General features: G+C 49.9%; 1 protein-coding gene across 1 annotated transcript in view; it reads left to right on the top strand.

The window, feature by feature from the left end:
* The window catches only part of LOC149434130 (intermembrane lipid transfer protein VPS13D-like), a 126,731-nt gene that overhangs the window by 99,112 nt on the left and 4,676 nt on the right, over positions 1–22,943 (top strand). Inside the window, exons 7-8 of the mRNA XM_089664073.1 lie at positions 14,728–14,859; positions 22,390–22,630. Of these exons, the coding sequence (XP_089520199.1) occupies positions 14,728–14,859; positions 22,390–22,630 (373 nt within the window). The remainder of the gene's footprint in view (positions 1–14,727; positions 14,860–22,389; positions 22,631–22,943) is intronic.

The following is a 22,943-nucleotide window of genomic DNA, read 5'->3' as shown; positions in this document are numbered from 1 at the left end:
CCTTGTCCTTGCCCTTTCCCCTTGTCCCTCCCTCTTGCTCTGGTTCTGAACTCTTCATCACCCCAATAAATCCAGTGAACAGAATGGGCCGCTCACTTACTGCCCCGAAGGACAGGAGACCCGCACGGGCCGGCGTCTGCAGCTCCCATCCCCCCCCTGCAGCATTGTTGCCCTCCAGCATCAGATGGAAGCGGAGAGCTGTGAATGGAGGGATGATCTGAGTGGGGGGGGGATGTCACGTTGATTGTGGTCTGGCTGGCTGCCAGCTCCTGAGTCTGACCGACAGTTGAACCGTACGGTGAAGGCGTGTATTACAGCGCAGAACTTGTCCCGCCGCCAACAAGTACACATCCCGAGGGCGAAAGTTTATGGAGAGTTGAGGCCGAGCTATTAACCCCCTCACGCTGGCTGTAATGTACACTGGAGCTTTACCCCCCCCCGTCCTTCCAATTACTGGCAGACCAATCACAGGGGTGCGTTCCAGATCTGCCGCGCTCCTCGCCGCCCGCCAACAATGATTTTTCCAATTTCTCGCCGTTAGGCAGCCAAGAGATGCGTCGGGTTATTCTCTGCGGTTCTCTGGGAGCCGTCATGGAGGAAAACGTTTTCTGGAGGAACTCGGCTCACCGCAGGACCGGCGACCTCCGCGCCATTTACATGAATCTCGCCGCGTGACTCCGGAACAACGCACCGCGGCCGGGGACACCGCCATCCCCATTGCTGCCCCCGCCTAAACCTTGCTGGCAGCAGAAACTTCTAGAGCCGGTACAATATATTCTTCTGCAAGATCTGTTCATCAGTCAAACTCCATGCAGGGATAAACCACTTCATTCCATCAGCCAAACTCCATGCAGACATAAACCACTTCACTCCACCAGCCAAACTCCATGCAGACATAAACCACTTAGATCCATCAGCCAAACTCCATGCAGGGATAAACCACTTCACTCCGTCAGCCAAACTCCATGCAGACATAAACCACTTCACTCCATCAGCCAAACTCCATGCAGGCATAAACCACTTCACTCCGTCAGCCAAACTCCATGCAGACATAAATCCTACTTCACCCCATCAGCCCAACTCCATGCAGACATAAACCACTTCACCCCATCAGCCAAATTCCATGCAGACATAAACCACTTCATTCCATCAGCCCAACTCCATGCAGACATAAATCCTACTTCACCCCATCAGCCCAACTCCATGCAGACAAAAACCACTTCACTCCGTCAGCCAAACTCCATGCAGACATAAATCCTACTTCACCCCATCAGCCCAACTCCATGCAGACATAACCCCCACTTCATGCAGTTGTGTTTTCATTCACATGTATCTCTACAATTTACATGCAGCTATTGTAAGAACCTGAATCTGTGTTCATATCATCCTCTGCACAGCAGACTGAGAGAGGGAGGGGCAACAACAGCAGCCAATCAGGTGTGCTGCATTTACACGTGCTGACAGGAGGATCAGAGAGAGCAGGTAATGACTCAGGCTGCAGGTAGCGGTCTATTGAAGTGCTGTCCCCATCCTGGCTGCACTGCTTGGCAGAGGTATAGGAGTCAGAAAACCGGCCGGGCAGAATAACAAATCATTCAGCAGATAAAACCAAACAAGTGTCCTCACTGAGGCCCTTTACCTGGAGTTCCGCTTTAATCTGACCCCCAGCCCCCACTCCCACCTACTGACTCCTCCCCTTCAGTCTTGCACAGGTGTATCGGCTCCTCCCCTTCAGTCTTGCACAGGTGTACCTGCTCCTCCCCTTCAGTCTTGCACAGGTGTATCGGCTCCTCCCCTTCAGTCTTGCACAGGTGTATCGGCTCCTCCCCTTCAGTCTTGCACAAGTGTAACGGCTCCTCCCCTTCAGTCTTGCACAAGTATATCGGCTCCTCCCCTTCAGTCTTGCACAGGTGTATCGGCTCCTCCCCTTCAGTCTTGCACAGGTGTATCGGCTCCTCCCCTCCAGTCTTGCACAAGTGTAACGGCTCCTCCCCTTCAGTCTTGCACAGGTGTATCGGCTCCTCCCCTTCAGTCTTGCACAGGTGTATCGGCTCCTCCCCTCCAGTCTTGCACAAGTATATCGGCTCCTCCCCTTCAGTCTTGCACAGGTGTATCGGCCCCTCCCCTTCAGTCTTGCACAGGTGTATCGGCTCCTCCCCTTCAGTCTTGCACAGGTGTACTGGCTCCTCCCCTTCAGTCTTGCACAGGTGTACCGGCTCCTCCCCTTCAGTCTTGCACAGGTGTACCGGCTCCTCCCCTTCAGTCTTGCACAGGTGTACCGGCTCCTCCCCTTCAGTCTTGCACAGGTGTACCGGTTCCTCCCCTTCAGTCTTGCACAGGTGTACCGGCCCCTCCCCTTCAGTCTTGCACAGGTGTATCGGCTCCTCCCCTTCAGTCCTGCACAGGTGTATCGGCTCCTCCCCTTCAGTCCTGCACAGGTGTATCGGCTCCTCCCCTTCAGTCTTGCACAGGTGTACCGGCTCCTCCCCTTCAGTCTTGCACAGGTGTAGCGGCTCCTCCCCTTCAGTCTTGCACAGGTGTAGCGGCTCCTCCCCTTCAGTCTTGCACAGGTGTAGCGGCTCCTCCCCTTCAGTCTTGCACAGGTGTACTGGCTCCTCCCCTTCAGTCTTGCACAGGTGTATCGGCCCCTCCCCTTCAGTCTTGCACAGGTGTACCGGCTCCTCCCCTTCAGTCTTGCACAGGTGTACCTGCTCCTCCCCTTCAGTCTTGCACAGGTGTACCGGCTCCTCCCCTGGACTGGAATGTCTTCCTCTGATGTCACTGCACACTGGGAGCATCTCACAATGTGCATTAGAAGCTGCAGCAAGTCAGATAGAGCTCCGCCCCATTTCCTGGCTGGAGGACGCCCAGCATCATCTAGCTATTTTATCCCAGCTTGTCTCTGGTCCCGCCCTTTCATTCATTAGAGCCCGCCTCATTTCCTGAGTGGAGGACGCCCAGCATCATCTAGCGCTTTTTCTCCACAGCCTGACTGTCCTTTTCATTCATTGGAGGCTCAGCATCACTATGTAAATGCAGCCTGCCTAGGAACACCCACTCTTCCAGACTGACACCCGCCCATCAAGGCATTTTGATATTTGCATAACTCCTCCCACTTCTTGCAGCAGGACTGCGGGCCTCGGAGAGGACTTCCTTATACTTCAACCATGCAAGGAAAACAATCGAATGTTGGCAACAGACATTGGAGGTCATCCAGACGTACAATCTGCCCAACCTCAGGGCCCACGGCGGGGCCAAGCGTTCTGTTCATGATTCAGCTACAGGTGACTTCTGTAGAGATCAGAACGGGGAACAATTGGGGTCACAGCAGGTATTCTGACCCCCCAACACATTGCCCCCCCGACATTGGCCAGATGAGTAGTGCCAACAGATGTGAGATCACAATCTTTAGATGAAGAAGTCATGGCAGCCTCAGATGTTTGATAATCCAGACAGAGAGGTCTTCTTACATAGAAAAGCTGCAATAGGGTACCAAAGGTGTGAGGTGAGGAGACCCCATTCATAGAGCACCCCCTCCCCCAGACACTGCTGACCTCAGTTGCTTGGGGGAAGTAGTAATCGGGTTATGAGGTTATTTTCTCCTTTGGTGCAATGTTGCTGGAGGTCTTCAACATTCCATTACCGCCCCTCTCCATGGATCTAAACCCAACCAAGCTCCTTCAATGTGCTTCACACCTGACCTCTGTGTATGTATCTCAGGAGGAACCGTGCCGGACATACTTACACTGTACTTCTGTCCCCGGAAATACAAATTCCGCTCATTTCCTACAAGAAACCTCGATAAATAAAGAACAGGTACTGATCATGTGACCACAAACCTCAGTCTTCCATGTTGTGCTCCAGGGCTGGAGGCAGAGTGAAAGCCACAGCATCTGGCCACCACCGCTGTCATCTTCAGCAGAAAGTCAAAGCCTTCAGAGCAGGCCAGGAGGTGTGCTGGATGCCGGGAGGTGTGCTGGATGCCGGGAGGTGTGCTGGATGCCGGGAGGTGTGCTGGATGCCGGGAGGTGTGCTGGATGCCGGGAGGTGTGCTGGATGCCGGGAGGTGTGATGGATTCTGAGAGCTGTGATAGATGCCAGGAGGTATGATGGATTCCGGGAGGTGTGGTGGACACAGGGAGGTATGATGGATGCTGGGAGGTGTGATGGATTCCAAGAAGTATTATGGATGCCGGAGTGTGTGATGGATTCTGAGAGGTGTGATAAATGCCAGGAGGTGTGGTGGACGCCGGGAGGTGTGGTGGACGCCGGGAGGTGTGGTGGACGCCGGGAGGTATGATGAATTCCAAGAAGTATGATGGTTGCTGGGAGATATAATGGATTCTGAGAGGTGTGATAGATGCCGTGAGGTGTGGTGGACGTCGGGAGGTATGATCGATTCCAGGAGGTGTGGTGGACGCCGGGAGGTGTGGTGGACGTCAGGAGGTATGATGGATTCCAGGAGGTATGATGGATTCCAGGAGGTGTGGTGGACGCCGGGAGGTGTGGTGGACGTCGGAAGGTATGATGGATTCCAGGAGGTATGATGGCTTCCAGGAGGTGTGGTGGACGCCGGGAGGTGTGGTGGACGCCGGGAGGTGTGGTGGACGCCGGGAGGTGTGGTGGACGCCGGGAGGTGTGGTGGATTCCGGGAGGTGTGGTGGATGCCGGGAGGTGCGGTGGACGTCAGGAGATATGATCGATTCCAGGAGGTGTGGTGGATGCCGGGAGGTGTGGTGGACGCCTGATGAATGCCAGGAGGTATGATGGATTCCAGGAGGTGTGGTGGATGCCTGGAGGTGTGGTGGACGCCGGGAGGTGTGGTGGACGCCTGATGAATGCCGGGAGGTATGATGGATTCCAGGAGGTGTGGTGGATGCCGGGAGGTGTGATGGATGTTGGGAGATATGATAGATGTTGGGAGATATGATGAATGCCAAGATGTATGATGGATGCCTGGAGGTATGATGGGTGCTGAGAGGTATGATGGATACCTGTGATGTCACAAGCTGGTTGCAGTCCCAGAGTGGGGGTGGGCACACTGGACTGACAACACAACAGGAGACTGTAGATTGCGTGGTCACCTGTGTGCAGAAAGCGGTAGATACTGGCAGGATCAACAGATATTCTACGGCACTTATAAGACCTCTACTAATAACTGCTAAGTCAGCAAGGTGCCAAAAAAGTTGAGGGCATTTCTCAGTTTTGGTTGTCTTGTTGTTTCCCAGATTTTTGTGTCTCCAGCCTTCTCCCCATATAAAGGGAAGGGTCCTTTCACCAACCATACCCTGCTCAGTGAATCTTTTTGGGTTTAATTAGATATGAGAAAACAGTTGTAGACATGCGTCTCATAAACAGACATTGAATGTGTCGTATTGCAGATTTGCTGCTTCTGCTCCTTCACTCCCCCCTGAACTTCAATGACTCAACAGGCTTACGATAGGAGGTCAAATATGCCTTTGTTGGATAACCGGGTTAATTGCCAGAAACAATAGCGAAACATGTCAACCGGATTAAAGAGCAATAAGAAGGGACACTCCGGTGACCTCATCCTGAACCAACCACTTTCCCCCCCCCCCGAGGAGAGAGAGTGCAGATGTCCTGGAAGCATCGCTAGGCCCAGAGTACCCTGGAAAGGAGCTGTGCTCATACATCCTGGACCAGCCGATGGGTTCACAATACTGAAGGAACTTAACCTTTCCTCCAATTGTCTGATTTCTTTTACAGAACAACCCAATCCAGAATATATTTCCATTAGGGCAGTTATGGGCAAAATTGCCTGCCAGCTTCTTATATCTCCAAGAAAATCCAGTGATGGGGGCTCCCAACAGGAGTCTTGCCTCCCCCCCCTTCCCAATAAACCACACTGGGGGGGGATCGCGTTCTTGCAGTTCTACTTTACGGCGAGTCAATCAGAGAAGCACGACGCCATCATTTGGATTTCCAATATCTATGGAAAGTGGTCAGCAATGGGAACACCTGCGAGAATATTTCTCCAACTCCGTCCTCAGAAGATGCAGCAAACTTGTTTCTGTTTTATTCATTTATAAAAAGTAACAAAGGAAGCACCAAATCCGCCCACGCAGGGGATAGAATTACCGGCATAAGTACAATAAACCTAAAATATGGTGCGAAGAAAGAAAATCAGCATTAGTTTTCAGCTAAAATGAATTGGAACACCATGAAGGGGAACACCATGAAGGGGAACACCATGAAGGGGAGGTCCAGGAAAGCTCCACGTGGCTAATCGCAAACCTGGACACACTGAGTAACAGACAACTGGGCGATAGGCCCATGTAGAGACCGAAAGACGAACAGAGTCCCATCAAGAGAGAGTAAACAGGGAAGAAGAGGCAAGGCCAAAAGGGGGATAGGGTCTTGAGATCATCAGGGGGCCAATCATCGGTGGTCCCACACTATGTGGTAGGAGGGTAGGAAAGGCATAGGACAACCACGGTTCCCAAATCTTTAAAAACTTGGCATTGGAGTTGTCGAGGATGGTAGACGTGTTCAATAGGCATCAAGGCCATCAAGCGTCTCGCACTCCCTGAAAGGGAACCATAAGTTTGTGCAAACTAGTTTCAATTCAGAATCTTGTCCCCAACCACATATTGGATGGCATTGCCATTTTACGTAACCGTATACCAATTTCAATCATGGCAACTGGCATGTCAGTTGGGCCGTTCAGTCTTCAACAGATTCACTGACTTCAGGGGGAAAAAAGGGGTTGCATTATTTATTATTGAACAACTGTTGGTCCCTGAGAATGTTCACCAACTACTTCATAATCAGTTTACGAGGGCCGTTCAAGTCAAACCGGGACTTTTGAGTTTATATAATAAAAGAACAAATTTCAATGGGTGGAAACTGCATTTATTTTTCGCCATTCTCCCCTGCTACATTTATACACTTATCCCAGGATGTAACTAAGGCCTGGAAAGTTCCGGCATAGAAAGATTTGTCAGGACACCTCAACCATCTTAGGACAGCCGCCTTCACCTCCTCATCATTGCGTTCACGGTTCCCACAGAACCTCTGGTGCCATTTCACGATCGATGATCCAGGATCAGGCGTTCCACACACTGCATGTTCACAGGAATGACTTGCTGTGGTTTGGGAACCGCCACGGCCGGGATTGTCACTGATGGACAGACCACCATCTTTGAAATGTTTAGATCATTCAAACATCTTACTGCAGCTGAGCATCTCATCACCGTCCCATGCTTGAAGTCTTCTGTAGATATTCGCGGGTTTTACACGTTCGTTCACAAGAAACACCATCGCCACACGCTGCTCCACGCACGCACTAACACTGTTGTCTGCCATCTTGATTAACGGTCTCTGGACTGGCCCGCCACATGTGCCCCGCCTATCGGTAATAGGACACACTTCCTGGTTACTACTACGTGTAGTACCGCCACGCTAGCATCCCTTTCTATACCCAGAAAATGAAAAGTCCCGGTTGACTTGAAAGCTCCTCGTATAATTGGATACATCCATACATGTATCCTAAAGGGGAAAACTACAAATCCTGGAGGTGTAAAATGTATACCTCCAGCATCTGTATACCGTGAGGAGCTGCACATCTGGCTGACTGTAGCAAGGATATTGGGGTGATTGTTTATTGAGGTTCTATCAAAGGTCTGCCGCCAGGTCACCCCCCATCCACAATATAGTGAGATATCTCTTGAATGTAAGATTTCCCTCTAGTTAGCTTTGGAATTCCATTTAGGAAGTAATAGAAGTACAGAAATGAGGTGAAATATCCAGAATTGTGTAGATATATTTTCATTTGATGTGTTCAGCTACAAATATCGTGTTTTCTACAGCTGGAGGGTTGGTGTGCTTTGTGTTCATCAGCATCTCCAAGAGACTGGCCACAATCTCTGCACTCAGCCCAGCTGCTCATTACTTTCAAGTTGACATTATAAAGGCTGTTAAAATGGAAATTTCAAGATAAGCTTCCATTAATTTGTCAAAGATCTCCCTCCAACACCTACTTTATCTTCTCCCAAGCACCACTTTTGCTTTTAATCATTAATGAGTGAATAACAATAGGAGCCTGGGTCATTCAGGCGGCTCCATGGACTCCTCTGAGACTGGGTCATTCAGGCGGCTCCATGGACTCCTCTGAGACTGGGTCATTCAGGCGGCTCCATGGACTCCTCTGAGCCTGGGTCATTCAGGCGGCTCCATGGACTCCTCTGAGCCTGGGTCCTTCAGGCGGCTCCATGGACTCCTCTGAGCCTGGGTCAGTCAGACGGCTCCGTGGACTCCTCTGAGCCTGGGTCAGTCAGACGGCTCCGTGGAGTCCTCTGAGCCTGGGTCAATCAGACGGCTCCGTGGACTCCTCTGAGCCTGGGTCAATCAGACGGCTCCGTGGACTCCTCTGAGCCTGGGTCAATCAGACGGCTCCGTGGACTCCTCTGAGCCTGGGTCAGTCAGACGGCTCCGTGGACTCCTCTGAGCCTGGGTCAGTCAGACGGCTCCGTGGACTCCTCTGAGCCTGGGTCAGTCAGACGGCTCCGTGGACTCCTCTGAGCCTGGGTCAGTCAGACGGCTCCGTGGACTCCTCTGAGCCTGGGTCAGTCAGACGGCTCCGTGGACTCCTCTGAGCCTGGGTCAGTCAGACGGCTCCGTGGACTCCTCTGAGCCTGGGTCAGTCAGACGGCTCCGTGGACTCCTCTGAGCCTGGGTCACTCAGACGGCTCCGTGGACTCCTCTGAGCCTGGGTCAGTCAGACGGCTCCGTGGACTCCTCTGAGCCTGGGTCAGTCAGACGGCTCCGTGGACTCCTCTGAGCCTGGGTCAGTCAGACGGCTCCGTGGACTCCTCTGAGCCTGGGTCAGTCAGACGGCTCCGTGGACTCCTCTGAGCCTGGGTCAGTCAGACGGCTCCGTGGACTCCTCTGAGCCTGGGTCAGTCAGACGGCTCCGTGGACTCCTCTGAGCCTGGGTCAGTCAGACGGCTCCGTGGACTCCTCTGAGCCTGGGTCAGTCAGACGGCTCCGTGGACTCCTCTGAGCCTGGGTCAATCAGACGGCTCCGTGGATTCCTCTGAGCCTGGGTCAAATCAGACGGCTCCGTGGACTCCTCTGAGCCTGGGTCAATCAGGTGGCTCCGTGGACTCCTCTGAGCCTGGGTCAATCTGACGGCTCCGTGGACTCCTCTGAGCCTGGGTCAATCAGACGGCTCCGTGGACTCCTCTGATGTTCCACTTACTGTATCTGGATAATGAGGTCAAAGGGATAAAAAGAGAAATATTTGACATTCATTTATTTTCTCTTTATTTCAGTTCATCAGATCACTTGTCCTTTTTGGTTTTTGAGATTCTTTATCCTCGTGTATATTAGGTGATGTATGCAGTGCGGTTTGCAAAAACAGAACATCAAAAAAGGGTTTGCGATCACAAAAATGTGCACTTAGGGTGTGTCATATGGTCCTCTACTGAAGAGACCCCCTGGGGCACAAGACTTCTGATGAGGAGGTGCACTTAGGTCCAAAAGACCCAGCAGACCTCGCTCCTCATGATCAGCTGAACCCGAGTACTGGGTCAGAGGCTGTCCCAAAGAGAGAGCCCCAAGGAGAAGAAGAAACCCAAGGAACACACTCCCTTCCCATAGACTTCATGGTAGACCCACACCCTACAATTCAAGTGCAAATGACACACATATAAGTGTAGATTGACATACATATGAAGAGAAAATAAAGAAGGTGCAAGTTGATCAGCTAGGCTTTGCGGCCTGGTAACAGACATGTCATGTACACAGTGATAGTGCTGTTGGGTAGAGAGGGATCACTGAACATGATAACATTCGCTCTAATTGGCCCCCAGACTCAGGTTATGGAGGTTCATCTTTGGCTTTCTGCCTCGACCATTCATTCAAAATAATCTCAGATTGATTTTCTGTCATATGATATCTTTGTGCGTTTTTAAAACTCTGGCTAAAATTTTGTTTGCTTTTAACATTCAGTTTTGGAATGAAGGGACTTTCCTGAATGAAAACCAAGTTTGCTGTTAGAAATTTTTTTTTTCAAGAAAAATGTTCCATCCAGCGCCTTCGAATTTTCTCATCATTTCGGTTGAAAACTTAAGTTGGTTTGACCCCAATAACCATTGGAAAAATGAATAAACATTCTTAAAGTGAAAAATTGCTAATGAAATTTGGCTCGAGTATGGCCAGCTGATGTTGGGTAAACTCAAGCGGTTCCTGGTGGTATGCAATTCAGGCCAAGATGGGCAGAATTATTACCTCCAGTCATTGTAAGCAGGAATTCTGGCCATCTTTGGTCACCTTAGTATTTCCTGTATGGTCTTCTCTACGGCAACAAGATGTCCTAGATGGAGGCCTCTATATTATTCCTTCACACTGAGGACCTGAATTCAGTCTGGCAATCTTTGGTTACCTTAGTACCTTCTGTATGGTCTTTTCTCCTGCCAAGGGATGTCCCAGATGGAGGCCTCTATATTTTCCCTTCACACTGAGGACCTGAACTTAGTCTGGCAAATTTTGGTTACCTTAGTACCTTTTATATGGTCTTCTCTCCTGGGATGGGATGTCCTAGATGGAGGCCTCTATATTTTTCCTTCACACTGAGGACCTGAACTCAGTCTGGCAATCTTTGGTTACCTTAGTACCTTCTGTATGGTCTTCACTCCTGGGATGGGATGTCCTAGATGGAGGCCTCTAGGTCCTCAGTGTGAAGGAAAAATATAGAGTCCTCCATCTAGGACATCCCGTCCCAGGAGAGAAGACCATATAGAAGGTACTAAGGTAACCAAAATTTGCCAGACTAAGTTCAGGTCCTCAGTGTGAAGGGAAAATATAGAGGCCTCCACCTGGGACATCCCTTGGCAGGAGAAAAGATCATACAGAAGGTACTAAGGTAACCAAAGATTGCCAGACTGAGTTTAGGTCCTCAGTGTGAAGGAAAAATATAAACTCAGTCTGGCAATCTTTGGTTACCTTAGTACCTTCTGTATGGTCTTCGATCCTGTGATGGGATGTCCCAGATGGAGGCCTGTATATTATTTCTTCTCACTGAGGACCTGAGCTCAGCCTGGCAATCTTTGGTCACCTTAGTACCTTCTGTATGGTCTTTTCTCCTGTCCTAGATGGAAGGCTTTATTTTTTCCCTTCACACTGAGGACCTGAGCTCCGATTGGCAATCTTTGGTCACCTTTGTACCTTCTGTATGGTCTTCTCTCCTGTCCTAGATGGCAGGCTTTATTTTTTCCCTTCACACTGAGGACCTGAACTCAGCCTGGCAATCTTTGGTCACCTTTGTACCTTCTGTAGGGTCTTCTCTCCTGTCCTAGATGGCAGGCTTTATTTTTTCCCTTCACACTGAGGACCTGAACTCAGCCTGGCAATCTTTGGTCACCTTTGTACCTTCTGTATGGTCTTCTCTCCTGTCCTAGATGGCAGGCTTTATTTTTTCCCTTCACACTTAGGACCTGAGCTCAGATTGGCAATCTTTGGTCACCTTTGTACCTTCTGTATGGTCTTCTCTCCTGTCCTAGATGGCAGGCTTTATTTTTTCCCTTCACACTGAGGACCTGAACTCAGCCTGGCAATCTTTGGTCACCTTTGTACCTTCTGTATGGTCTTCTCTCCTGTCCTAGATGGCAGGCTTTATTTTTTCCCTTCACACTGAGGACCTGAACTCAGCCTGGCAATCTTTGGTCACCTTTGTACCTTCTGTATGGTCTTCTCTCCTGTCCTAGATGGCAGGCTTTATTTTTTCCCTTCACACTGAGGACCTGAACTCAGCCTGGCAATCTTTGGTCACCTTTGTACCTTCTGTATGGTCTTCTCTCCTGTCCTAGATGGCAGGCTTTATTTTTTCCCTTCACACTGAGGACCTGTACTCACACTTGAACTTTCTGACACCGGCCACAGTTCCTTTTTGTCTCTTCCTCGAGCCGCACTCCTCCCTGCTGTGACTGGGAGACATTGGAGCATTTCTGTCTTGTGTTGCCTTTGTGTACTCATTAAAAAAGAATCAAAAAATCTATTGAGTGCAGGTTTTAATGTAACACAGATGTGGGCCTCACCAGGCTTAGCTCTGCTTTTTAGATTCATAAGAGGTTCTTATTATTTACAGAAAGAAACTTGAGACAGTGGAACAGACTGTAGTTATAAAAAAGAAAAAAAAAATCTAGCGAGTTGGGAGGAATGTGACTTGCCATCCAGACCAAACAGAGCCGTCTGGCAAGCCTTGAAGGACTGCCTGTCCATACTATTCATTCTCACACTTGGACAGTATGGTTGAGGTGCAAATCCTCCTGACGCTGGAAGGACTCTATTACCAAGTTGAACGTTCTGCTACCCGTGTTGCCGGCGACAGAAGCATCTTTGTTCTGAGGGCCGGTTCCCCCTCTCCCCACTTCCTCTGTATACATTCCTTTATACTTAGAACTAAACGTTCCTGGAGACCCGAGAACTGGAATCCATATGCAGCAGATATTTTATTGCATTTTCTCCTAAACTGGTAACGTGGTGCAAGCCAGAGAGGTAGATTTCAATGAAAATAATCCATGGCCCCCTTTGTTCTCCATTTCCCACTAGATGGATGTCATTTTCATATGGAGACGTGTTTCTCTTGCCAGTGATGGAAACCATTCAGCTGAATAAGTGTCAGATGGATCTGGTTTTATAGCCTGGCTCCATGGCCTGTTGTAGGTTGAAGCAGACCCGTCATCAGAAGAATGAAATGTGTCCACCTCAGCATCAGCACTCATTGGCTGTGGCTGTGTGCCGGCTCCAGGCAAAATTCTTTTTGGTATTTGACTTTTGATTAGAACGTGGAAGGTTTAGAAACCACTGTCAGGTTTTTCTTGAGTGGGGTCACCAGAACAGGAAATGAAAGTTTTGTCCTCAATGGGGACACCGGCAGCAATGAAATGTGACGACAGGCAGACCAAGAGCAATAAAAACTTGCCAGAGGTTCTGAGACTTCCCAACTCTACCAAAAAGTGATGACCATGAATAACAAAGAGGAAATTCACTCAATATTTAAAAAATACTGTAGCTGGTGGCTTCAAAAAAAGGTACTTACCAGCCCATGGAGCCTGCCTTCCCTCAGCCGATTCTTCTATGGGAGCCGGCTCTAAGTTCCTGAAGAATCACAGCCGGCTCCCCAGTGCACATGGTCCAGGGTGACTGGTCATGCAGGGATGTGGAGCATGTCCCAGGAGGCTGCAGGATGGGAGGGTAGAATGAGGTGAGGTCATCCTTGCCGAGGTCTATAAGATATAAACTCACCTTTTCAGAAAAAAATAAAAGGTGATCTAACCCTGTACTCCACCCCTGGTCCCTGTTGTACTTACCTCTGTGGGTGCTGAGCTGTCAATGACCATGCAGCCAATGCAGCAGTCGGGGGATATGGAGTCCCCATTCTTCTTCTTTTAGCAGGGCTTCTGGGACAGATCAGAAGGATTCTGATTGGTCAGCACCAGCACAGACCATGATCCATCCTGGAGGCTCTGCAAGTAGAAGAGGGAGAAGAACGGGGATTTCATTTAGCTCAGGTACCTGATAGATCCATCCTGCTGGTAACATTCATAAGATATTCAGCTCCTGTCCGTATGATGGAAATCAGATTCAGCGCACAGCAGGGAAGCCGGGCTTGCAGGGAAGCCGGGCTTGCAGCATAGAAATGCCAGCCACAGGGGACTATAGAGGAGGGAAGGCTGAGGAGGTCTCTATATCCATGAGGGGTCTGTAGGTGTTTAGCCTCGTCCTGTGATCAGCAAACCTTCATCCAGGACCTTCTGGTAACCTTCACTGTATGTACCGGCTGGGAACAGCATCTGCTGTATAAATACCGGGGTATAGATATAATTAGGTATGTAATACTCAGGTACTGTACTGAAATGTCAAGGTATATAAATACTTATATAATATAAATGCCCAGGTACTGTATATAAATGCCCAGGTAATGTATATCAATGTCCAAGAATATAAATGCCCAGGTAATGTATATAAATGTCCAAGAATATAAATGCCCAGGTAATGTATATAAATGTCCAAGAATATAAATGCCCAGGTACTGTATATCAATGTCCAAGAATATAAATGCCCAGGTAATGTATATAAATGTCCAAGAATATAAATGCCCAGGTAATGTATATAAATGTCCAAGAATATAAATGCCCAGGTACTGTATATCAATGTCCAAGAATATAAATGTCCAGGTACTGTATATAAATGCCCAGGTACTGTATATCAATGTCCAAGAATATAAATGTCCAGGTAATGTATATAAATGTCCAAGAATATAAATGCCCAGGTAATGTATATAAATGTCCAAGAATATAAATGCCCAGGTACTGTATATCAATGTCCAAGAATATAAATGCCCAGGTACTGTATATCAATGCCCAGATACTGTATATAAATACCCAGGTACTGTATATCAATGACCAAGAATATAAATGCCCAGGTACTGTATATAAATGCCCAGTTGTATAAACGCCCAGGTGCTGTATATAAATGCCCAGGTGCTGTATATAAATGCCCAGGTGTATAAATGCCCAGGTATATAAATGTTGGGGAACCCTGAATGTGTTTGGCTGAAAGCACAGAAATCACTCCCCGTCCCTTTTCCTGCCTGAATGGCAGCGAAGTGACCCCATGCGCTGTATTTAGCTGTCAGGGCTGATGATGATTGTTTTGTTTGGAGGAGTTTTCATGATGTAAATCTTCTCTGGGACTGTCTTCCAGGATGCAGGTTCAGAGGGTGAGGAGACCGCGGTGCTGCACCAGTCCCCAGGGACTTCTTCCCAGATACTCCGATATCCAGGCTGAGGGACAAGAACAACTATTCAGACTGACAGACAACATCCAGGATGAGTTGTAAGTGTCGGTGACGATGGATGAGATGTGATGATGGATGGGTTGTGTCGGTGACGATGGATGAGATGTGACGATGGATGAGATGTGACGATGGATGAGATGTGACGATGGATGGGTTGTGTCGGTGACGATGGATGAGATGTGACGATGGATGAGATGTGACGATGGATGAGATGTGACGATGGATGGGTTGTGTCGGTGACGATGGATGAGATGTGACGATGGATGAGATGTGTCGGTGACGATGGATGAGATGTGACGATGGATGAGATGTGTCGGTGACGATGGATGAGATGTGACGATGGATGGGTTGTGTCGGTGACGATGGATGAGATGTGACGATGGATGAGATGTGTCGGTGACGATGGATGAGATGTGTCGGTGACGATGGATGAGATGTGTCGGTGACGATGGATGAGATGTGACGATGGATGGGATGTGACGATGGATGGGATGTGTCGGTGACGATGGATGAGATGTGACGATGGATGGGATGTGACGATGGATGGGTTGTGACGATGGATGGGATGTGACGATGGATGGGATGTGACGATGGATGAGATGTGACGATGGATGGGATGTGACGATGGATGGGATGTGACGATGGATGAGATGTGACGATGGATGGGATGTGACGATGGATGGGATGTGACGATGGATGGGATGTGACGATGGATGAGATGTGACGATGGATGGGATGTGACGATGGATGGGATGTGACGATGGATGAGATGTGACGATGGATGGGTTGTGTCGGTGACGATGGATGAGATGTGACGATGGATGAGATGTGATGATGGATGGGTTGTGTCGGTGACGATGGATGAGATGTGATGATGGATGGGTTGTGTCGGTGACGATGGATGAGATGTGATGATGGATGGGTTGTGTCGGTGACGATGGATGAGATGTGACGATGGATGGGTTGTGTCGGTGACGATGGATGAGATGTGACGATGGATGGGATGTGACGATGGATGAGATGTGTCGGTGACGATGGATGAGATGTGACGATGGATGAGATGTGACGATGGATGGGATGTGACGATGGATGGGATGTGACGATGGATGGGATGTGACGATGGATGAGATGTGACGATGGATGAGATGTGACGATGGATGGGTTGTGTCGGTGACGATGGATGAGATGTGACGATGGATGAGATGTGATGATGGATGGGTTGTGTCGGTGACGATGGATGAGATGTGACGATGGATGGGTTGTGTCGGTGACGATGGATGAGATGTGTCGGTGACGATGGATGAGATGTGACGATGGATGAGATGTGACGATGGATGGGATGTGACGATGGATGGGATGTGACGATGGATGGGATGTGACGATGGATGAGATGTGACGATGGATGGGATGTGACGATGGATGAGATGTGACGATGGATGAGATGTGTCGGTGACGATGGATGAGATGTGACGATGGATGAGATGTGATGATGGATGGGTTGTGTCGGTGACGATGGATGAGATGTGACGATGGATGGGTTGTGTCGGTGACGATGGATGAGATGTGACGATGGATGGGATGTGACGATGGATGAGATGTGTCGGTGACGATGGATGAGATGTGACGATGGATGAGATGTGATGATGGATGGGATGTGACGATGGATGGGATGTGACGATGGATGGGATGTGACGATGGATGGGATGTGACGATGGATGAGATGTGACGATGGATGAGATGTGACGATGGATGGGTTGTGTCGGTGACGATGGATGAGATGTGTCGGTGACGATGGATGGGTTGTGTCGGTGACGATGGATGGGTTGTGTCGGTGACGATGGATGGGTTGTGTCGGTGACGATGGATGGGATGTGTCGGTGACGATGGATGAGATGTGTCGATGGATGAGATGTGACGATGGATGGGTTGTGTCGATGGATGAGATGTGACGATGGATGGGTTGTGTCGGTGACGATGGATGAGATGTGTCGGTGACGATGGATGGGTTGTGTCGGTGACGATGGATGGGTTGTGTCGGTGACGATGGATGGGTTGTGTCGGAGAGGATGGATGGGTTGTGTCGGAGAGGATGGATGAGTTGTGTCGGTGAGGATGGATGGGTTGTGTCGGAGAGGATGGATGAGTTGTGTCGGTGAGGATGGATGGGTTGTGTCGGTGAGGATGGATGGGTTGTGTCGGAGACGATGGATGGGTTGTGTCGGTGAGGATGGATGGGTTGTGTCGGAGACGATGGATGGGTTGTGTCGGTGAGGATGGATGGGTTGTGTCGGAGACGATGGATGGGTTGTGTCGGTGACGATGGATGGGTTGTGTCGGAGACGATGGATGGGTTGTGTCGGTGAGGATGGATGGGTTGTGTCGGAGACGATGGATGAGATGTGTCGGTGACGATGGATGGGTTGTGTCGGAGAGGATGGATGAGTTGTGTCGGTGAGGATGGATGGGTTGTGTCGGTGACGATGGATGGGTTGTGTCGGAGAGGATGGATGGGTTGTGTCGGAGAGGATGGATGAGTTGTGTCGGAGAGGATGGATGGGTTGTGTCGGTGACGATGGATGGGTTGTGTCGGAGAGGATGGATGGGTTGTGTCGGAGAGGATGGATGAGTTGTGTCGGAGAGGATGGATGGGTTGTGTCGGAGACGATGGATGGGTTGTGTCGGTGACGATGGATGGGTTGTGTCGGAGACGATGGATGGGTTGTGTCGGAGAGGATGGATGAGTTGTGTCTGTGAGGATGGATGGGTTGGGTCGGTGACGATGGATGGGTTGTGTCGGAGAGGATGGATGGGTTGTGTCGGAGAGGATGGATGGGTTGTGTCGGAGAGGATGGATGAGTTGTGTCTGTGAGGATGGATGGGTTGTGTCGGTGACGATGGATGGGTTGTGTCGGTGACGATGGATGGGTTGTGTCGGAGAGGATGGATGAGTTGTGTCGGAGACGATGGATGGGTTGTGTCGGTGACGATGGATGGGTTGTGTCGGAGAGGATGGATGGGTTGTGTCGGAGAGGATGGATGAGTTGTGTCGGAGAGGATGGATGGGTTGTGTCGGAGACGATGGATGGGTTGTGTCGGTGACGATGGATGGGTTGTGTCGGTGACGATGGATGGGTTGTGTCGGTGACGATGGATGGGTTGTGTCGGAGACGATGGATGGGTTGTGTCGGAGAGGATGGATGAGTTGTGTAGGTGAGGATGGATGGGTTGTGTCGGAGAGGATGGATGGGTTGTGTCGGAGAGGATGGATGAGTTGTGTCGGAGAGGATGGATGGGTTGTGTCGGTGACGATGGATGGGTTGTGTCGGTGACGATGGATGGGTTGTGTCGGAGAGGATGGATGGGTTGTGTCGGAGAGGATGGATGAGTTGTGTCGGAGAGGATGGATGGGTTGTGTCGGAGAGGATGGATGAGTTGTGTCGGAGACGATGGATGGGTTGTGTCGGTGACGATGGATGGGTTGTGTCGGTGACGATGGATGGGTTGTGTCGGTGACGATGGATGGGTTGTGTCGGAGAGGATGGATGGGTTGTGTCGGTGACGATGGATGGGTTGTGTCGGTGACGATGGATGGGTTGTGTCGGAGACGATGGATGGGTTGTGTCGGAGACGATGGATGGGTTGTGTCGGTGACGATGGATGGGTTGTGTCGGTGACGATGGATGGGTTGTGTCGGTGACGATGGATGGGTTGTGTCGGTGACGATGGATGGGTTGTGTCGGTGACGATGGATGGGTTGTGTCGGTGACGATGGATGGGTTGTGTCGGAGAGGATGGATGGGTTGTGTCGGTGACGATGGATGGGTTGTGTCGGTGACGATGGATGGGTTGTGTCGGTGACGATGGATGGGTTGTGTCGGTGAGGATGGATGGGTTGGGTCGGTGAGGATGGATGGGTTGTGTCGGTGACGATGGATGGGTTGTGTCGGAGAGGATGGATGGGTTGTGTCGGAGAGGATGGATGGGTTGTGTCGGTGAGGATGGATGGGTTGTGTCGGAGAGGATGGATGGGTTGTGTCGGAGAGGATGGATGGGTTGTGTCGGTGAGGATGGATGGGTTGTGTCGGTGAGGATGGATGGGTTGTGTCTGTGAGGATGGATGGGTTGTGTCGGTGAGGATGGATGAGTTGTGTCGGTGAGGATGGATGGGTTGTGTCGGAGAGGATGGATGAGTTGTGTCGGTGAGGATGGATGGGTTGTGTCGGTGACGATGGATGAGTTGTGTCGGTGACGATGGATGGGTTGTGTCGGTGAGGATGGATGGGTTGTGTCTGTGAGGATGGATGGGTTGTGTCGGTGACGATGGATGGGTTGTGTCGGTGACGATGGATGGGTTGTGTCGGTGACGATGGATGGGTTGTGTCGGTGACGATGGATGGGTTGTGTCGGTGACGATGGATGGGTTGTGTCGGTGACGATGGATGGGTTGTGTCGGAGAGGATGGATGGGTTGTGTCGGTGACGATGGATGGGTTGTGTCGGTGACGATGGATGGGTTGTGTCGGTGACGATGGATGGGTTGTGTCGGTGAGGATGGATGGGTTGGGTCGGTGAGGATGGATGGGTTGTGTCGGTGACGATGGATGGGTTGTGTCGGAGAGGATGGATGGGTTGTGTCGGAGAGGATGGATGGGTTGTGTCGGTGAGGATGGATGGGTTGTGTCGGAGAGGATGGATGGGTTGTGTCGGAGAGGATGGATGGGTTGTGTCGGTGAGGATGGATGGGTTGTGTCGGTGAGGATGGATGGGTTGTGTCTGTGAGGATGGATGGGTTGTGTCGGTGAGGATGGATGAGTTGTGTCGGTGAGGATGGATGGGTTGTGTCGGAGAGGATGGATGAGTTGTGTCGGTGAGGATGGATGGGTTGTGTCGGTGACGATGGATGAGTTGTGTCGGTGACGATGGATGGGTTGTGTCGGTGAGGATGGATGGGTTGTGTCTGTGAGGATGGATGGGTTGTGTCGGTGACGATGGATGGGTTGTGTCGGTGACGATGGATGGGTTGTGTCGGTGACGATGGATGGGTTGTGTCGGTGACGATGGATGGGTTGTGTCGGTGAGGATGGATGGGTTGTGTCTGTGAGGATGGATGGGTTGTGTCTGTGAGGATGGATGGGTTGTGTCGGTGACGATGGATGGGTTGTGTCGGTGAGGATGGATGGGTTGTGTCGGAGAGGATGGATGGGTTGTGTCGGTGAGGATGGATGGGTTGTGTCGGTGACGATGGATGGGTTGTGTCGGTGAGGATGGATGGGTTGTGTCGGTGACGATGGATGGGTTGTGTCGGTGAGGATGGATGGGTTGTGTCGGTGACGATGGATGAGTTGTGTCGGTGAGGATGGATGGGTTGTGTCGGTGACGATGGATGAGTTGTGTCGGTGACGATGATCAAAGCTTTGTAAGGTTTATCCTGTGCTCAGACATGAGAATGACGGATTTTTACTCACTCTGGTGATAAATCCTACATACAGAATAATGATGGAACTGGCTGGGACCTTGTTTGTCAGGCGCACTGGACGGGTATTGAAGGTCTTCCAATCAGTAGAGGTGTGATGGTCCATCTGGTGGATTGTTGATGAATAATAAATATTTTATACGGTAAACATTCCACACAGTTTTCTGTCAAGTCACTACACAGACATCTAGTCTCCCCTTTCAGGTAGAACATTGGTACCAGTTGGACCCTTTATAAACCAAGGCTAGTAATGAGGACATATTCGGTCTTTGGGCCAACCATAGGGTCTTCTAAAGACACTAATGAGCAGTAGATTGCCAGACTGTCCTGATCTCCTAATGCTTGCTCACTGATATCTTCAATTTTTGTCCTTGATGCAGAATCTCTGACTATATGGTGTGTTCCATGGTTCTACCACCTCCCCCTCTCCTAGTCCTTTGTAACCTGGAAAAACAGCAATGTTGATGTCATGACTGATAAAAATTTGAGTAAGCAATATCCCCTCCCCCCTCATGACTTGTAGATCTGTTTGATCCCCTAATATATCTTAGGGCTCAATAACACACAAAGGCAATGTGCATAAAAAAGGTTGCGTAACACTCACTATAAGGCCATAGATTTGTGGACATCTAACCATCACACCTACCTATATGGTAAAAGTCACAAAATCCCTGCCAGGACTTCTACAGGTACTCCCAGAGTCATCGGCCCATGACGCCTTGTGGGGTGCTGTCACTTCGACTTCACATCTTGATGAAGCTCACATCATCTGCCAGTGGTGTCATCTGTAGAAAATGTATGTGATCCTCCCTCCAATGATGGAGTTCAGGTGTCCCCAGTGAAGGGTCCTGGTAATCCTCCATCATACAAAGATATTGGAGACAATTGTGCTCTTCCATCCCTGTGGTAACAATTTGGTGAAGACCCTTTTCTGTTCCCCCATGACTGACCCCCTGTGTACAAAGCCAGCTCCATAAAGACATGGATGACCAGTTTGGTGAAGACCCTTTTCTGTTCCCCCATGACTGCCCCCCTGTGTACAAAGCCAGCTCCATAAAGACATGGATGACCAGTTTGGTGAAGACCCTTTTCTGTCCCCCCATGACTGTCCCCTGTGTACAAAACCAGCTCCATAAAGACATGGTTGACCAGTTTGGTGTGGAGGAACTCCAGAGACTTGACCTCAACCCTACTGAACACCTGATCTCTAAAAATTGACAAAATTGCCATAGACACCCTCCACAGTCGTATGGAAAGTCTTCCTAGAAGAGTAGAGGAACTCAAGAGCCCTAACCTCACCTTTGCTGAACACCTATGGGATAAATTGGAACATTGATGGTGAGCCAGATCTTCTCATCCATACTCAGTACCTGAAGGGTCCTAGTAATCCTCCATCATACAAAGACATTGTAGATGATTGTGGTCTTCCAGCCTTGTGGTAACAGTTTGGTGAAGATCCTTTTTTGTCCCCCCATGACTGTCCCCTGTGTACAAAGCCAGCTCCATAAAGACATGGATGACGAGTTTGGTGTGGAGGAACTCCAGTGTCCTGTACAGAGCCCCGACCTCAACCTACAGAACATCTTTGGAATGAATTGGAACTCCGATGGTGAGCCAGGTCTTCTCATCCACCATCAGTACCTGACTTCACAAATCTTGTGGAAAGCCTTTGCAGCTATGACAACCTCCCCGCTTTTTCAAAATGGGGATCCATGTTAATGATGATTGGGGGAAGGCGCATATTAAGGCCATGGTTTTGGAATGGGATGACCAGTAAGCTCATACACAGGAGGTGTCATGGTCAGGTGTCCACAAACCTTTGACCATATAGTGTAGAATGACTGTCAGGAGTGTACACCTCCACCTATAGGAACTGGTGGTGGACCTTAACAAATCTGCTTCCAAAGAACGATCACAACTACAATCTACTACACCTTGTTGAAGAACTGTAATGAGCAATAGGTCCAGTAACGGTTTATAGACGACCTTTTCCATCTGTGAATGTGGAAGTCGTGATTCGATTGTCTGTAGTAAAGATAACTGAAAGTCTTTTCATTGTAAACATTCCATTTTCATCTCTTTTTGTCCTTTCTCAGCTTTATTGCCGTGGAACATATAGACAGTTACTGTGTGCTGATCTCCTCCAAAACTGTCTACTTCCTGAAGTGGGGCGAGTATGTGGACCGGGAAGCCATCTTCCTGGAAATTAAGTACGATGATTTGTACCATTGCCTTGTCTCCAAAGATCACGGGAAAATATACGTCCAGCTAACCAAGAAGGCAGAAACTACAAGTAGCGGGATCGCAATACCAGGGCCGTCCCACCAAAAACCAATGGTAGGTGCTCATTGACGGCCATGTTCTGTGATCTAGGCCAAGAGGCCATTGGCCTCCGACATCGGGGGAATGTATATCCACTGCACAGGTTTATGTGGTCTCTGTATAGAACCTGTGTGCAGTCAGGGCTTGCGCCTGCTTCGTTTTAAAGCAGAATTCAGAATTTCGTTTTTTTGCACCCGTCCCCCTTAAATAAAATTCCCAGAATTCTGAACTTTCTCCATGCTGTGCGTTGTGGCGTCAGCCTTTGGTATAGCTGCTTGTGCTGGTCTTTGGAATATGTGCCTACAGCCAGACTGCTGAACCTTCTGTA

Source organism: Staurois parvus, unplaced genomic scaffold (assembly GCF_062004578.1).
Source record: "Staurois parvus isolate SC_StPar_1 unplaced genomic scaffold, SC_StPar_1.0 ptg001825l, whole genome shotgun sequence".
NCBI classification, from domain to species: Eukaryota; Metazoa; Chordata; class Amphibia; order Anura; family Ranidae; genus Staurois; species Staurois parvus.
Note: the sequence above shows the minus strand (reverse complement) of the source record. Positions and strands in the feature narration are given on the sequence as shown.